The sequence below is a fragment of the Adiantum capillus-veneris genome, chromosome 15, assembly GCF_014529385.1.
Source record: "Adiantum capillus-veneris isolate H3 chromosome 15, ASM1452938v2, whole genome shotgun sequence".
NCBI classification, from domain to species: Eukaryota; Viridiplantae; Streptophyta; class Polypodiopsida; order Polypodiales; family Pteridaceae; genus Adiantum; species Adiantum capillus-veneris.
In genome coordinates this window covers 101,054,111-101,067,276 of record NC_140945.1, presented here as the reverse complement: position 1 = coordinate 101,067,276, position 13,166 = coordinate 101,054,111, and the positions used below count along the sequence as shown (strand labels likewise).

Sequence of the window (13,166 nt, the reverse complement as noted above, 5' to 3'; positions counted from 1 at the left end):
AATCTGCTGCTCGAGAGACAAGTCCAAACCAACCTAACAGCCCAAGTACCGAAATGTAGTCCCTGAGGAAATCCACCTGAAACCCTCACCTGGCATCCAAGCGGGCATAGGAGCACTACCAACCGAGAAAGCCACTGTCTTTCTCCAGTTGATCAGTGCGCTAGATGCACAACAGAAGGTCTCTAGAGACTGTTCACACCTGTGAAGGTTTGCCTCCTGGCCATCCAAGTACAAGGCTGAGTCGTCTGCAAACTTAGCGTCCAGCAGCTCATCTCCCCGAATAGGAAGTGCTAAGCCTCGTAAACCAACCTACTGCAACACCAAAAACCTGCTCATCGCCTTAGCATAGAACAGAAAGAGGAAGGGGGCAAGAGGGCAGCCCTGTTTGACCGAACATGTGAGCATGAAACGATCACCTCTACCTCCTGCAAAAGCACCTGACTGTGTGCCCGTTTGTACAAAGCTGACACCCTCTAATCCAAGCATCTGAGAAGCCCATCCTGCGTAGAGTGCCCTCCAGAAAGTCCTAGTCAACTCTGTAGTAGGCCTTCTCAAAATCGAGAAGAAGAATCACCAGATCCTCATCACGGAGCCGCGCTAGAGCAGAAGCCTCCCAAAAAGTAAAGATGTTGTCAAGGATATTACGCTCCTTGACAAAACCTGTCTGAGTCCCATGTATAAGGCTCTCTAGAAGTGGCTGAATCCTCAAACTCAGAGCCTTTTCAAGAATTTTGTAGGCTGAGTTGAGGATGGTGATGGGGCGTCACTGTCGAATCTCATCCATAAAGCCACCCTCCTTGGGAATGAGGTAGATTAGGCCCTCACTCATGCTGTCAGGCATCTCTCCTGTATGCAGATGTAGTGAAAAGCACTACAGAGATCTGGGCCAAGCAAGTCCCAGTACTCCAAGAAAAAACTGGGAGTCAAGCCATCCTCACCTAGACAGCTACCACGGGGGAGTGCACTAGGAGCCGTGTGCAACTCCTCAAGCTAAAGTGGCAGCTCAAGCCTCTGACGCATCTCCTCAGTCCAAGACAAGGCATCTGTGTCCACACCTGCTCTCTGCATGCATCCTGACGCTCTGACTGAGGCTTTGCAGACAGTAACTCATGGTAAAAGTCAGTAGCAACTGCACGCATGTCCTCTAGCTGAGAAGCAACTGACCCGTCGGGCCTCCTCAATTGATTGACCTTGGCATGCGTATGCCGAGGTCCCACTGCCTGAAAGAAAGCACCAGTCACTCTGTCACCCGCCTGTGTCCACTGAGATGCCTGTCGATGAAAAGCAAATTCATTGTGCCGCTCCTCTGTGCTAACAAGCTCCTGGCGAGCCTGCTGTAACTGCTCCTTCAACCAAGGACTGTCTGGATGGTGTTCCTGCATTCTCTGCAAGGAAGCAACGCCCCGTCCGGAGACGCTGCTCCTCCTCTCTCGCTGCAGCTAGGCGAGCCAGAGACTCCTGAAGAAAGAATCGACTAAGCTGAGCTAGTCCTGAGGCCACTCTGTCAGCAGGAGAATCCTGCATGTCTAAGCTCTCTGTCCAAAGAGCCTCCACTCGCTCTCTGAGTGTAGAGTCCAGCAAGACCCTCTCAGGGATACGAAGCATCGTGCTCCCCCTCCTCTGCCTATCTGTCACTGTGAGGATCACTGGTGCGTGGTCCAAGAAGGAAGTCCCTGCCAGAATGCCAAGTGTCCCACCCAAGTCACAGAAGTGGTCACTAGTGTAGAAGCGATCTATCCGCGATAGATTCACTCCTCCCACTCTGCGGTCCGAACGAGAGAAGGCCAGGCTGTCTGGGGGCCTCACAAAGCCAGAATGTTGCCTCACATCCGAAACCCTCAGTCATACAAAACCTCTCCCAAGCTGCCAGCTCAACTCCATGTACAATAGCATGGCTACCACCAATCCTGTCCGAGGGGTTCTCCAAAATGTTGAAGTCACCCCCTATGCACCACTGCTCTGCCTGTGGCAAAGACTCAACAATCTATGACCAAAACTCTGCTCGAGCCCTGCCTGGCACAATAATCCCTCTGCCCACAATGGCCTGCTGCAAAGAATCCGCAATAGTCATACATACCCCACCTTGGATGCCTCTAGGTCCAAAAGTAGATGACCAAAAAGTTCACATCGTCCACGCAAAAGTTGACCACAACGTCTAATGCGGCTCTCACACAGATGATGGTCATGCAGCATAAGAAGGTCAATCTCTCCTCTCACAAGGCATCGCTGAAGCTCCTGACGCAGTCGGCCCCTCTTACGCTGAAACTGGGGCCCACTTAATTCCTGTACGTTCCATGAGACGATCCTCATGGGGGACAGATGCTGTCGCAACAGCTAAACGTGCTATCTTCGAGGCTGGCTTGGATGGGGAGTAATCCACGTCCAAGCGTCCTCTAGATAGGCGTGACTGCAAAGAGTGCCTGGCTTAAGCCCAAGTAGACCGACCCATGCGTAAAGCAACCTCCTCAGTCCAGGAGTCCTCATGAATGTGTACATAGCATGGCGGGCACTGCGTATCAACAAAGAAGTGAACCACAATGTGTCTACATCTTGCTGCATCTGGAGGTGTCACAGCAAACTTGGCCAACGGCCAAAGAGTCTGAAGCATGTCTATAACTCCTATGTCTCCCATGTGATGAGAGAACTCTAGGGCATGTGTCTGTAGCCACTCCAACACTGAGTCGAGAGTCCACTCAGTCTGGTCCTTGCCGCAAAGGGGAAAAGAGAAGCCAACCACTGAGTCCAAGGCCTCTATCCCCCTAGCTGCAAGGAATAGAACATGAACCTTGAAGCAGGCTTCCTCAAGGTCTGGTGAGGAGTCGCCGAGAAAGCGTGTAAAGTCGTAGGCAAAGAAGTCCCATCGGCGCCGAATGTCGAAGCTCGTCAGACCACGAGGGACTGCTGCAAAGGGAGACGACTGAACCAGAAGAGGGGGTCGCAAGAAAGGTTGTCCCTCTCTCGCCAAGCGACTCGTAGCAAAGGCGCTGCCAAGAGATCTCCTAGTAGCCGAGGACGGCCCTGCCTCTTGGGTTGACTGTGGGACTGGAGTGGGAGGGGGGGGGGGGGGGGGGGGGGGGGGCAGGAGCAGGGGGGGGGGGGGAGAAGAGGGGCGAGGGGGATCGGCAAAGATAGAGAGGCGAGGAGGAGAGGCAAAGGGAACAGGAGACGGGGGGGGGGGGGGGGGGGGGGGGGCGGCGTTGAAGAGGTGGGGGGAACTCGGGAGGAGGGGGACTGTCGAGGGTGAAGTTGGGGTGGAGGCTGGAGCAGGGACCTTGTCCTGCTGAAGAGGACCGAATTGGTTCCCCATGGGAACCCACTGCTGCTGGGCAGGTGCCTAAGGACCACTTTGAGTGCCAAGTTGTCGCCGAGGCCCCTGCCGTCGTCGACCACGAACCTGCTGCCATCCCTCCTCCGCTGGAGCCCTAGGCTCGGAGGGTGGCTCTGCCTGTGTGCTCCGTGTCTCTACCCGCTGCTGCTGGCCAGCCCTTGAAGGCTGGGGCTGGGCTTGTGGTGTAGGTCGGGGCCTCCTCTGTGGACAGGCCTTCGCAAGATGGCCCATCTGTCGACAGATGAAGCACTATTTTGGGAGGCCCGAATACTCCACGCCCTGTCTAAACCAACCCCCACTCACCCGAGGAAGTAGGATGACCTTCAGGAGAGTGTGGGTGTCCCTTGCCAGAATGCGAACTGAGGGAATACCAGCTGCCTTGGCAGCTACCGAGGCTGCCGCGCGAGGTGTCTCCAGGGCAGTCCCAATAGCCTATCCTGGACAAAAGTGGTATGTACTCTCTCCGCAAACCAGGAAAGCAGACGGAGATGGGAAGGTCTGCCTCCTCTACCCGAACATCTGAAGCAGGGTCAAAACCATGTCTCCACTGTCGAAAGTGGGCTCGTACTGCTCGGATGGTCAAGGGGCTCATGGCGATGACCTTGGACGCCATCTCGGAGGTCTCAAACTCGAGCTGATAATAGCCTCATCCGAGGAACTGAACGTCCAAGATCTTGTCCACCTCTGCGAGAAGGTGGGCCTGGAGAAGATCACGTAGCTCTCCTCTGCTGGGTCTCGTACCGAGAATCTTGCAGATGACGGAAGTCGCCTTTGCAGGCGGTCCACCTCTGCGGCTAGGCTCGCTTGCTCTGTCGATGAGAGAGCAAGTCGAATGGTGGGCTCAGCGGGGTCAGGCGAGGGGGCTTCCGTGGAGTCCCTCTGTGGCGGAGCATGAGCCTCCATTTGTGTCTGCTGCTGTGAAGAAAGCGGAGGAGCGTCGACGAACGAGGGAGGTCTTGCTAGACCGAGCATGTCGAGGGTGCCGGCGAGACCCGTCAAGCAGGAAAGAGGAGTCGATGGAGTGTAGACGAATGCTGGTGGTCGAGGCACAGGGCAGGCAGGCGGGGGGTTGGGTAGCGGCGGGCGGGACGGGTGGGCAGCGGGCTATGGGTAGCGGGCGGGAGGATGCAGCGGCAGGTGTAGCAGGCAGGGGGCAGGGGGAGGGCAGCAAGTGGAGTGGCGGGCTAGTGGGGCTGCGGGGGAGCTGTGGGCAGCTGCAGCGCGCAGGGGGCGGGCTGAGGGCTGCGCGCAGGAGGAGGAGGGGATGAAGCTACGCGAGGGCGGGGGCAGGGGGTAGCGATGGCGGGAGCAGGGGGGTACGGACAGCAGCAGCGAGCAGCCTCTCCTTGGCTCGAGGATATGCACCTTGCCCCCTTCCTCTTTCTGCCAGATGTTCACTTTTGTAGCAGTGTTATAATAGATTTTCGTCCAAAGGGAATGTGGATCTCGTGAACCACATAAAGGGAAGCATTTTGTTTTACCTTATTTGGGAATTTAGACAAGTAGCAAATAGGTGAGGTATTTAATAATGGTGGGTTCCAGACTTTGGTAAGCAGCTCTGTTGGGGGAATCCCACTAGATCACGAGCCCTGGCACACCTGGATTGTACTCAATTTTCCTGCTTATTGGAGGCGAGCCTTCTTTTCGTTATGTATTCTGATCATGGTTTTTGCATTTGAGTCCTACTTTCAGGAGATACTTTCAGCTCCGTTGTGGTGACATTGGAGATTGTTGCTTGGTACACAAGGAGGTGGGATACAGGCTGTCCACTAGACAGCTATTGGACTACCTGAGGGCTACCTTTCTTAACAGTCGCATTCCCAAGATTGTGATGGTCTTTCCTTTGAGGAGAGGTTGTTTAGGTTCAGTTCGGGACATTGGACCAGGCTAGTTCAATTCTTATGTGGAATAGCCATGACTTCCCCTGATAGGGAGCTCTAGACGACGCAAGCCAAGCTCCTGTTAAGTCAAAAATCTTCTCATCGCCTCAGCATAGAAGAGAGAGAGGAAGGGGGCAAGAGGGCAACCTTTTCTAACCGACCACGTGAGCATGAAGCGTGCCCCTCTTCCCTCTGCCAAGAGCACCTAAATGTGCACACATCTGAAGAGGGCTGTCACACCTATGATCCAAGCATTTGAGAACCCCATCCTGCGTAGAGTGCCCTCCAAGAGATCCTAGTCAACTCTGTCGTATTTTCTCAAGGCGTATCACCAAATCCTCTCCTCGGAGACGCGCGAGGGCAGATGCCTCCCAAAAGGTGAAAATGTTGTCAGGGATACCACGCTCCTTGACAAACCTGTCTGGGTCCCATGTATAATGCTCTCAAATAGCGGCTAAATCCTCAAACTTAGAGCCCTTTGGCTAGGATTTTGTAGGCTGAGTTGAGAATGGTGATGGGTCGCCAGTGCCAAATCTCATCCAAGGAGCCTCCCTCCTTGGAATAAGGTATATCATATTATCAAGCCCTCACTCATGCTGTCAGGCATCTCTCTAGTGTGCAAAATATACTGGTAGGCGAAATCCGAACCAAGCATGTCCCAATACTCCAAGAAGAAGCTGGGAGTCAAACCATCCTCCCTTGGACAGCTACCTCGGGGGAGTGCCTTGATGCCTCATGGAGCTCCTCTGGCTGGAGAGGCAGCTGTAGTCTCTCACGGCAAGAATCACTGGCGCGTGATCTGAAAATGTTGTCCCTGCCAGAATGCAAACAAATCCTCCCATGTCACAAATGTGATCATTGGCGTAGAAGCGATCTATCCGAGATGGATTCACTCCTACTCTACGGTCAAAGCGAGAAAAAGACAAGCTGTGTGGGGGCTGCAGAAAGCCTGCATGCTGCCAAACATCTGAAATCCTCAAGATCATACACAAACGCTCCCATGCTGCCAACTCAGCCCCGTGCACTGTAGCATGGCTACCTCCAATCTTATCTAAGGGATCCTCCAACATGTTGAAATCTCCCCCGACACACCATTGCTCTGCATGTGGCAAGGACTCTACAATATGTGACCAAAACTCAGCTCGTCCCACTTGCCACATTGGGCGCATAAATGTTTAGGAAGCCCATGAGGCAACCATGATCTTGCATAATAATCCACTGGGCCCTGCCTAGCACAATAATACATCTGCCCACAATGGCCTGATACCATAAGTCCGCAATAGTCATACATACCCCTCCCTGAATGCCTCTAGGCCCAAAAGCAGCTCATAACGGCCACATAAAATCGGACCGCATCGCCGAATGCGGCTCTCACAAAGATGGTGCTCTTGAAGCATAAGAATATCAATTATACCACCCACAAGGCATCACTGAAGCTCTTGACGCAAGCGACCCCTCTGACACTGAGACAGGGGTCCACCTAATCCAGGCACATTCCATGAGATGATCCTCATAGAGTCGGTGAGAAAAAACCGATGCTGCAACAACAACCACCTTGCTATCTTCGAGGCCGGCTTGGATGGGGAGTAATGTGCATCCGAGCAACCCCGAGATAGTCGTGACTGTAGAGTCTGTGCAACCCAGGCTGAGGTAGAGCGTGCTGTCCGTCGGGCTCCATCCTCTGTTCAGGAGTCCTCATGTACATATACATAGCAGGGTGTACTCTACGTGTCAGCAAAAAAGTGTACCACAATGTGCCTACATCTTGCTGTATCCGGTGGTGTTACATAGAACTTGGCCAACGGCCACAGATTGTGCATCAAATCTTTTTTCCCCAAATCTCCCATGTGATGAGAGAACTCGCGAGCCTAGGCCTGCAGCCAGTCCATCACTGAGTTTAGAGTCCACTCAGTCTCGTCCCTACTAAGGCGAAACCAACGGCTGTGTCCAGGGCTTCTACCCCTCTAGCTACTAGAAATAGTACGTGGACTCTGAAGCAAGCCGCCTCAAGGTCGGGAGAGGAATCGTGTGAAGTCGTAAGCAAAGAAGTCCCACCAGCGACGGATGTCGAAACTAGTCAATCCTCGTGGGATTGCTACAAAAGGTGATGTTTGCACCAACAGGGGCGTCCGCAGGAATGGATGCTCCTCTCTCGCGAGACGACTCGTGGCAAAAGCGTTGCCAAGGGACCTCCTAGATGTCGATGAAGATCCTGAAGAAGTCCCACCAGCGACGGATGTCGAAACTAGTCAGTCCTCGTGGGATTGCTACAAAAGGTGATGTCTGCACCAACAGGGGCGTCCGCAGGAATGGATGCTCCTCTCTCGCGAGGCGACTCGTGGAAAAAGCGTTGCCAAGGGACCTCCTAGATGTCGATGAAGATCTTGTCCCTTGAGCCGGCTGTGAGACAGAAGAGAGTGGATGACGGAGCACGGGGGTCAAGTGGGTGGAATGGGCGGGGAGGGGGGGGGTAACTGAGGGAATGGGGGGAGGTGGAGGTGATAGAGGCGGGGGGATAGGGCCAGTGGAGGCAAAGCTGGAGGAGGAGGGGTTGTCAATGGCGAAGTTGAGGTGGAAGGGGTATCTATGGGCTCGTCCTGCAGCAAGGGGTCGAAACGGTTCCCTGTGAGAACCCATTGCTACTGGCTTGGTGTAGGTCGACCACAGGGGCGCCAAACTGACATGGTGGTCCCTAACGACGTCGACCACGGACCTGCTCCCAGCTCTCCTCCGCTTGGGCACCAGTCTCAGAGGAAGAACTTGCTTGAGCTCCCTATGTCTCTGCCTGCTCGGCCTGGCCAGCCTTAGGAGGCTGGGTTTGGATCTCTGCCGTGGGTCAGGGCCTCCTCCGTGGATAGGCCTTCACAAAGCACTGATTCGGGAGGCCCGAATACTCCACATTCTGACGGAGCCAACCAACACTCACCTGAGGTAGTAAAACGACCTTTGAGAGGGTGTGGGTGTTGGGTGCGGATGATCTTATAGATAACAAAGGTGGCCTGCCACCTTTGCCTCTAAGCTCGCTTGCTTTGTTGGCGAAAGAGCAAGTCGGATGGCAAGAGGACAGGGAAGCGGGCTGATGGGCAGCGAGGGGGGCTTGTAGCAATGCATGCAACGCGAAGGGGAAAGAGGGGTGGGGGGGGATGGTGAGGTGGAGCTGGGGCGTGCAGGTGAAGCGGGTCTAGAGCAGCGAGCATCCTTCGGAATAGCCATGACTTAGGCAGAGCTTATTGTTGTTATAGAGATGGAGAGAGGGGATTGATCTTGCTTGTTTGGGTGAGGGTCTAGCTATCCCTGTTAGATTTCCAGGCTTATTGCTAGAGATCCAGCCGCATATTGCAGAGATTGGCACTATTGTTTTGAGTGAGGGTGAAGCATCATTTGATGGTTGCCAAGAATCTCGTTTCTTCAACTAAGAAACTTTAAGAAACGTTTCAAGCGTTTCAAAACTCCTCTTGATGTTTCAAAGGCTAATGCTTTATAGTTCATCCCAAAGCACGTGTTATGATATGTATATTACTTTGGTTCAAGTTTTAACTTCAAAGTGCCTTTTTACTCTCTCGTAGTCTTTCACAGTGCATACATTTTGACTGTTTAATTGTTTTTTCACCCAACATTCTTCAGAATGTCTTTTTTTATTGGGTTTCTAGGGCACTTTTTTTGTGGTAGAGCAGGCCATATGATGGTTCAATGTACATGGAGAGTGAAGCATCTAGAGCATAAACAACAGATGATGTTTAGTAGAGGTAGATACGTGTCTCTAGAGGTACTAGAAGGTCCGATGAGAGTAGGAGAAGGCTATACCACATGCTTCTCTAGAGCATCTTGTAGTCCCTTTATTTTTGTGAGATACAAGATGAGATTTCTCTTGCTGTGACAAAGTATGAGGAGAACCTTCCAGCTCTTGGGGCTCATGAAATGTATATGTTAGGAGATCTGAGAGATTGAGAACCAAGATATAGACTTGGTTTTGATTGATTGTATATTTCATGGATTTTGAGATCATTCCTGTGATCGCCATATCTTGCACATTTTTTCTTGGGGACTGTACCCTCAAGATATTTTCTTCAATAGAAAATTCTTTCCTTTGGAACAGAGAGAGAGAGAGAGAGAGAGAGAGAGAGAGAGAGAGAGAGAGAGAGAGAGATGTGCAGCAGAAGTGATCGATGGTGAATGCTTAGTGCGTACTCAAGGTTCCTTTGACTGCATGAGAGGGTTCCTTTTACTTCGTGTGAGAGATGTGCAATAGACTAGAGAGAGAAGAGAGAATGATAGTGTGAGTGAAGGTTCCGTGAGTGATAGAGAGAAAAGAAGACTAACACTGCATGGGTTCCCAAACCCCCCTCCAAGGGTCCCCCCTCTCGATCCTTAGAGAGTATGTCACCACGATTTTACGAAATTCTCATTAATAGGAATTTTTTGACGATTCCTGAGTCACACATCAAGCAGGCACGAAGCCTACGATCTTTGCTCTGTTGGCCCTCATCTCGCTCCTCACTCTCATCTGACAGCCGCCTGGCTTGTCTATTGCCTTCACCAAGCAGCTACCGCCTTCCAGCTTGCTGTGGAACCGCCTTCTCCGTTGATCTCTTCCGCCTTGCATGCCGTAGGTGGCAGAAATGAAAACACATGTAGGCGCCATGCCTCTGCTAGCATGCAGGAGGTAACGGACTGAGTCTACAAAGGCCGAGGGCCGTGGACAGGGGTGGGCCACTGCCTGAGGATGTCGTGCATGAGCTACTTTGGAGCCAGCAATGGTTTCTTTAAAAGCTTTCAGACGAGATCAACCAACGGCACGTGCTAGCTAAGTGGTTACGACAGCTATCTCAAGGCTTTGAATGTGGAGTGGCTTGGTTTCGAATCTCATTATAGGTCTTTTTAAAGGAAAGAGAAATGCTAAGGTTAGCATTAGGAGGAAAGGATGGGAATCTAGTAAAGTAATGAATAAAATAAGGATTCATCCAGTAGGTCTTACACATTTTGGTAGCTTCTTCGCTTATTTAGCGGAATCTCCACATATTCCCTTGCTTCCCTGGCCCTTGCTCTTAAGTAGCTGGCCTGATTCGCTGCTCGCAAGCAAGTGTTATTTGCTAAAAAAAAATCTCAACCCTCGTCTACTACTAGTCTTGCTCTTCAGCCTACTTGTGTGTCATCTCCCTCCTACACCTCAGCCTACCTGTGTGTCCTCGTCTTTTGCTCTTGCTCCTGCTTCCGCTACGCGTCGCCGTCGATGTCTCCCTCCCGTATCTCAACTTGACATGCGCATCGCCATCTCCTAGCCACCTATTCAAGTGGGATCTTGCAAGATTCCCCTTAATGGGAACTCTTCAAAAATCGTTAGAGAGTTATTTGCTTTAGATTTTGATACAACGGTCCTAGATGCTGAGATGCTGATGGGATCATGTGAGAGATGCTTGGATCTACGAGGCTAAGGGCTGAAATGCAAAAACGCCAGTGGAACTGATGGGATTTGCAACTGTCAACGAAACTATGGCTGATCTGCTATGGCCGACATTGATGGTGGGCTGAAAACTGAAAATTGCTGGCTGATCTGAGGGTTAAATCTGAAAACGCTGGAGTGACTGTTGAATCTGTGACCGTACGATGAGATAAATGGCTGAAAACTGCAAATGCTAGGGCTGATATGGTACTGCGGGCTGAATCTGATACAGTAGGCTGATGCTAGGCAAAAATGCCAGGGTTGTTGGAGGTGATGGTGGAAAACGCTATCATGCTGAGTACTGCGGGTACTTGGTGCATGTATTGAGGGTATTGAATTATTATTGAGAAGTGAACCCTAGGGTCACTTATATGTGGAATTAAAGCTGGTCGGGCTAGGGTTCACTTGGGGTCACTTATATGTAGAATCAAAGCTGAGTTGGGCAATGCCAATAAAAAACCCACAATTTTAACTGGCCGGCTAAAATTGTCACTTATTACCAAACGATAATGAGTATTGTTATATCTAAATGGGGGTGTGATCACTCCTTAAGAGGTATTGAGTACGGTACTCTCCAATGATTGCTTTCCTCCCCACCCTCACCCCACACAGGTAACCATGCAATATCATGCAAACACACGCAGACTAGGCAGGGAAAGCAAGGAACTCTCTCTCTCTCTCTCTCTCTCTCTCTCTCCTGATTGCGTAGACGGTAGATTGGCATGCACAAAGCACGGGTCCGTGCACACACCTGTGATAAGCGGAGTACTTATTTTTATTCCTGTTGGAGTGCATGAAAGCATGTTTTTTTTGGGTCCATCGCAGGTACCTTGACAAGGCCGCAGTAATTACAGAGGATGGGGTTAACAGTAATTCATGGGAGTTATGCACTGTAACACAAGTAGAAGAACTGAAGTTGATACTGAACATGCTTCCAATCTGGGGTACTTCCATAGTGTTTTTTACAGTTTATGCACAAATGTCAACGCTTTTTGTGGAACAAGGCAGTACAATGGACACATCGATGGGTCCTCATTTCAGCATTCCACCTGCAAGTCTATCAATATTTGACACACTTAGTGTCATTATGTGGGTACCTTTATATGATATTTATATTGTACCTCTGGCGCGGAGGTTTACGGGACACGATCAGGGGCTTACAAAGCTACAACGAATGGGTATCGGGCTAATCATCTCAATATTCTCAATGGTGGCTGCTGCTCTTGTTGAGATAAGAAGGTTGGAAATAGCCCAAGATAATGATCTGCTTGAGGACACAAGTGTGCCAGTCCCTATGAGCATCTTTTGGCAAATTCCCCAGTATTTTCTAGTGGGTGCTTCAGAGGTTTTCATGTACATTGGGCTGCTGGAGTTCTTTTATGATCAATCACCAGATGCAACAAGGAGCCTATGCAGTGCACTTGCACTCGCTGCGAATGCTGCGGGCAACTACGTGAGCGCTTTGATCCTTACAATTGTTACAGTTGTGACCACAAGAGGGGGAGAGCCTGGATGGATTCCAGACAACCTTAATATTGGTCACATTGACTATATGTTCTGGCTATTAGCTGGGCTCAGCCTTGCTAATTTCTTTGTTTACTTGGTTTGTGCACATCTGTACAAGTACAAAAAGGTTCAGAAAAATGCTGAAAAAAGTTAAGAGGTACAATGTTTTTGATCCAATTGACCACCAAATTATTGCATTTCTTTCTACATGGTACACAGGACTTTAGTTTGCCTAAGGTCTAAGAAATTTTAACATTGACCTTTGGAGGTCTTTAATGAAGCTAACCCTAAGGTCTTTAAGCTCCATTGTAGCATTGCTCTTTGACAGATCATCTCTCATTTGGACCCTTTGACTCTGACCCCGCGTTGAGATAGATCCATAAGCACATGTCTATTTTCTAACCCTTGTTCCCGTTTATTCTCCCACATTAAATGATCAATTTAATATGAGAAAATCATTTAGGTTGGTTAGATATTTGATTTTATGACATTACCTATCTCTTGAAATCATAGTCGTCCTCAACTACGAGGTAGAAGAGATAAACCTAAGTCATTAGTCGATGTTTCTTAGCGGGTAGAGGATCCCTTTTTACCCTACGACATCATTCCCAAGATGGATGACTAATCCTCTTTGAAATTTTGAATAATCATTGTGAATGTGGCCTCAGTGAAATCCATGAAGATGAATTTTTTTTCTTTAAATTTTTTTTTTCGACACACCAGAGGGTCCACAGGGGTAGGTGACCCCTGAACTATCACAGACGGTTTCAAAAGTTCTTAGGAATCCTTTGAATTGTGCCAAAAGGAAGAAAGAACTTCTTGAATAATATTCCATGTGCTAAGGGTTTTGCACACACAACTTCCTCAAGTAAAAGTTAAATGTGGCTAGGCTAACGCATAGATTTGGAGAAGTCATTATAGAAGTTTTCTGTATTGACATGATTGCCTTTAGCTTTATGTGCTTGCGTTAGTCAAGCGTTGCGCACTCAAGGAGCTCACATTTCGTTTAGAA

The 13,166-nt window shown here is 50.3% G+C and overlaps 1 protein-coding gene across 1 annotated transcript in view; it reads left to right on the top strand.

Moving 5' to 3' along the window:
* The window catches only part of LOC147441172 (protein NRT1/ PTR FAMILY 8.3-like), a 77,544-nt gene extending 65,193 nt beyond the window's left edge, over positions 1–12,351 (top strand). The window contains exon 5 of the mRNA XM_086482860.1: positions 11,474–12,351. Within this exon, the coding sequence (XP_086338986.1) occupies positions 11,474–12,308 (835 nt within the window). The 3' untranslated portion in view covers positions 12,309–12,351. The remainder of the gene's footprint in view (positions 1–11,473) is intronic.
* The last annotated feature ends 815 nt before the right edge of the window (positions 12,352–13,166 follow it).